The 2,138-nt window shown below is 30.8% G+C and overlaps 1 protein-coding gene across 1 annotated transcript in view; it reads right to left on the bottom strand.

Annotated features, from left to right (window-relative positions):
- LOC107717225 (low-density lipoprotein receptor-related protein 1B-like) overlaps positions 1 to 2,138 on the bottom strand; it is a gene marked incomplete at its 3' end in the record, with an annotated part of 268,070 nt that overhangs the window by 44,276 nt on the left and 221,656 nt on the right. Inside the window, exon 63 of the mRNA XM_016523907.1 lies at positions 1,044 to 1,153. Within this exon, the coding sequence (XP_016379393.1) occupies positions 1,044 to 1,153 (110 nt within the window). The remainder of the gene's footprint in view (positions 1 to 1,043; positions 1,154 to 2,138) is intronic.

Consider the following 2,138-nt stretch of genomic DNA (forward strand, 5'->3'; position numbering starts at 1 on the left):
TTATTATTATTGTTATTATTATTATTATTATTATGAGCAGTGGTATATGTAAAATGTAAATACATTTTTAAATTAATTAGCTAACTGACTAACTGAAAAGTTAGCTATAACTGTGTGGCCACAAAAATAATTTTAAAAATATATATTTTTAAATTACATGTATTAATTATAGTCTTTTTTATTAACTACTTTTATTAAATAAATCACTAACTGAAAAGTTAGGTATAACCATGTACACTCAACTTATCACGTTTAATATAATATTATTATTATTATTATTATCATCATTATTATCATCATAAATAATTATATGAATAATTTTAAATTATAATTATAAATAATGCATTAGTTATAACTGTGTGAAAGGTTAGTTATACAAAAAATAATTTCACACAATTTAGTCCTTTTTAAACGTAAATCAGAATATCTACTTATAATTCTGAATATATAGAAGTAAATCAGAATATATAATTAGAAATCTGACTATGTAAATGTGAATCTGAATATATAGATACAAATTGTAATATCAAAATATAAATCATGAATATATAGAAGTAAATCTGAATATATAGTTTAAAGTCTGAATATATACATTTAAATTGTGAATAATGTACTTATAGTTCAGTATATATAATATATTTATATATATAAATATATATATATATATAAATCAAAGTTGCAGTATATAGATGTGTCAAATTAATTTTTGACAAACAATTACAAAATAATTTTTGACAGTTTAGCTTTGCACAACTAGATTAAAACAAGTCCTTTTTGAAGCTTGAAAGTTTTGGACCCCATTGACCTTCACCGTATTGATCAAAATAGCAGAAACATTCTTCAAAACATCTTATTTTTAATGTGCGGTAGGAAGAACAAAGCCATACAAGTTTGGAACATCATAAGGGCAAGTAAATTATAACAACTTTCATTTTTGAGTACACTATCCCGTTAAGAAGTACTTGAAAAGTATAGAAATATTTTAGAAAATCACTTTATTGTAATCAAAAAATGCCTTTCTTCTGTGTATGTACCCAACTGACCTCATCAGATCCATCTGAACAGTCATTTTGTCCGTCACAGCGTTGACCAGCCGACACGCAGCCTCCTCCAACACAAACATACTCGTTCTGAGCACATGATGTCGGCCGAGCTGCGCAGACACAAGGAATTCGCAAAATAAAGTCAAGACAAGAAATCTTCCGTCAAAGAATCCTATAATAAGACGCATCAATCTACATGTCCTGGGACAATCTGTTCCTTGAAAGCATCCGTATCGCACACGTGACTCCCTGCTGTAGATCGCCGCGGTCTGAAATAAACCGAGCTGCAGTTTCAGTTAGCGAGAGGTTGCGAGAGATTTCTGGCTGCACTTTTTGAAGTGTTTTCAGCCACATTAATATTAATCGTAGGGTAAAATTTCCCTGGCTTGCCTTGAGTCACAGGGAAGAACCGAAAAAAATGGAAAGGGAGTGTGAGAGCTTTCTGAATGCATCTCCAGCGGTCTTACGATCAGAATAAATCACTGGCCGGTGCAGGCGTGGATGGACTCAGGTACTCTGTGCACAGCACACAACGCTGAAATATTCAAGACGTGGGCCAAGAAAAATGGCAGGGAGACCGCAACTTAAAAAAAAAAAAAAAAAGGGGAGATACACTTCAAGTCTCTTGGGGTTAAAGTAACAGATGAAGCTGAGGTTCGGAACATGCATTATTCTGAGTTCTTGAGTGTTCTTGGGTTCTTTAGCTTTAGATAAAAGTTGAAAAACAAATCAATATATTATGCAATATAATATAAACATGATCATTTTTAGTATGTATACATATTTATATAAACTGTATATATATATATATATACAGTGGTGTGAAAAAGTTTTTGCCCCCTTCCTGTTTTTTTAATTGTTTGCATATTTGTCACACTTAAAAGATTCAGATCATCAAACACATTTTAATATTACACAAAGATAACCTGAGTAAATACAAACTGCAGTTTTGAAATTATGATTTCATTTATTAAGGGAAAAAAGCTGTCCAAACCTACCTCCCTACGTGAAAAATTATTTGCCCCTCCTCTTAAATCATGAAAGAACTGTGATTAACCACATTATTTTAGAAAGCTGAGTTAAATTTCACTAGCC

Source organism: Sinocyclocheilus rhinocerous, unplaced genomic scaffold (assembly GCF_001515625.1).
Source record: "Sinocyclocheilus rhinocerous isolate Xijiao unplaced genomic scaffold, SAMN03320098_v1.1 scaffold4043, whole genome shotgun sequence".
In the NCBI taxonomy this organism is placed as follows: domain Eukaryota; kingdom Metazoa; phylum Chordata; class Actinopteri; order Cypriniformes; family Cyprinidae; genus Sinocyclocheilus; species Sinocyclocheilus rhinocerous.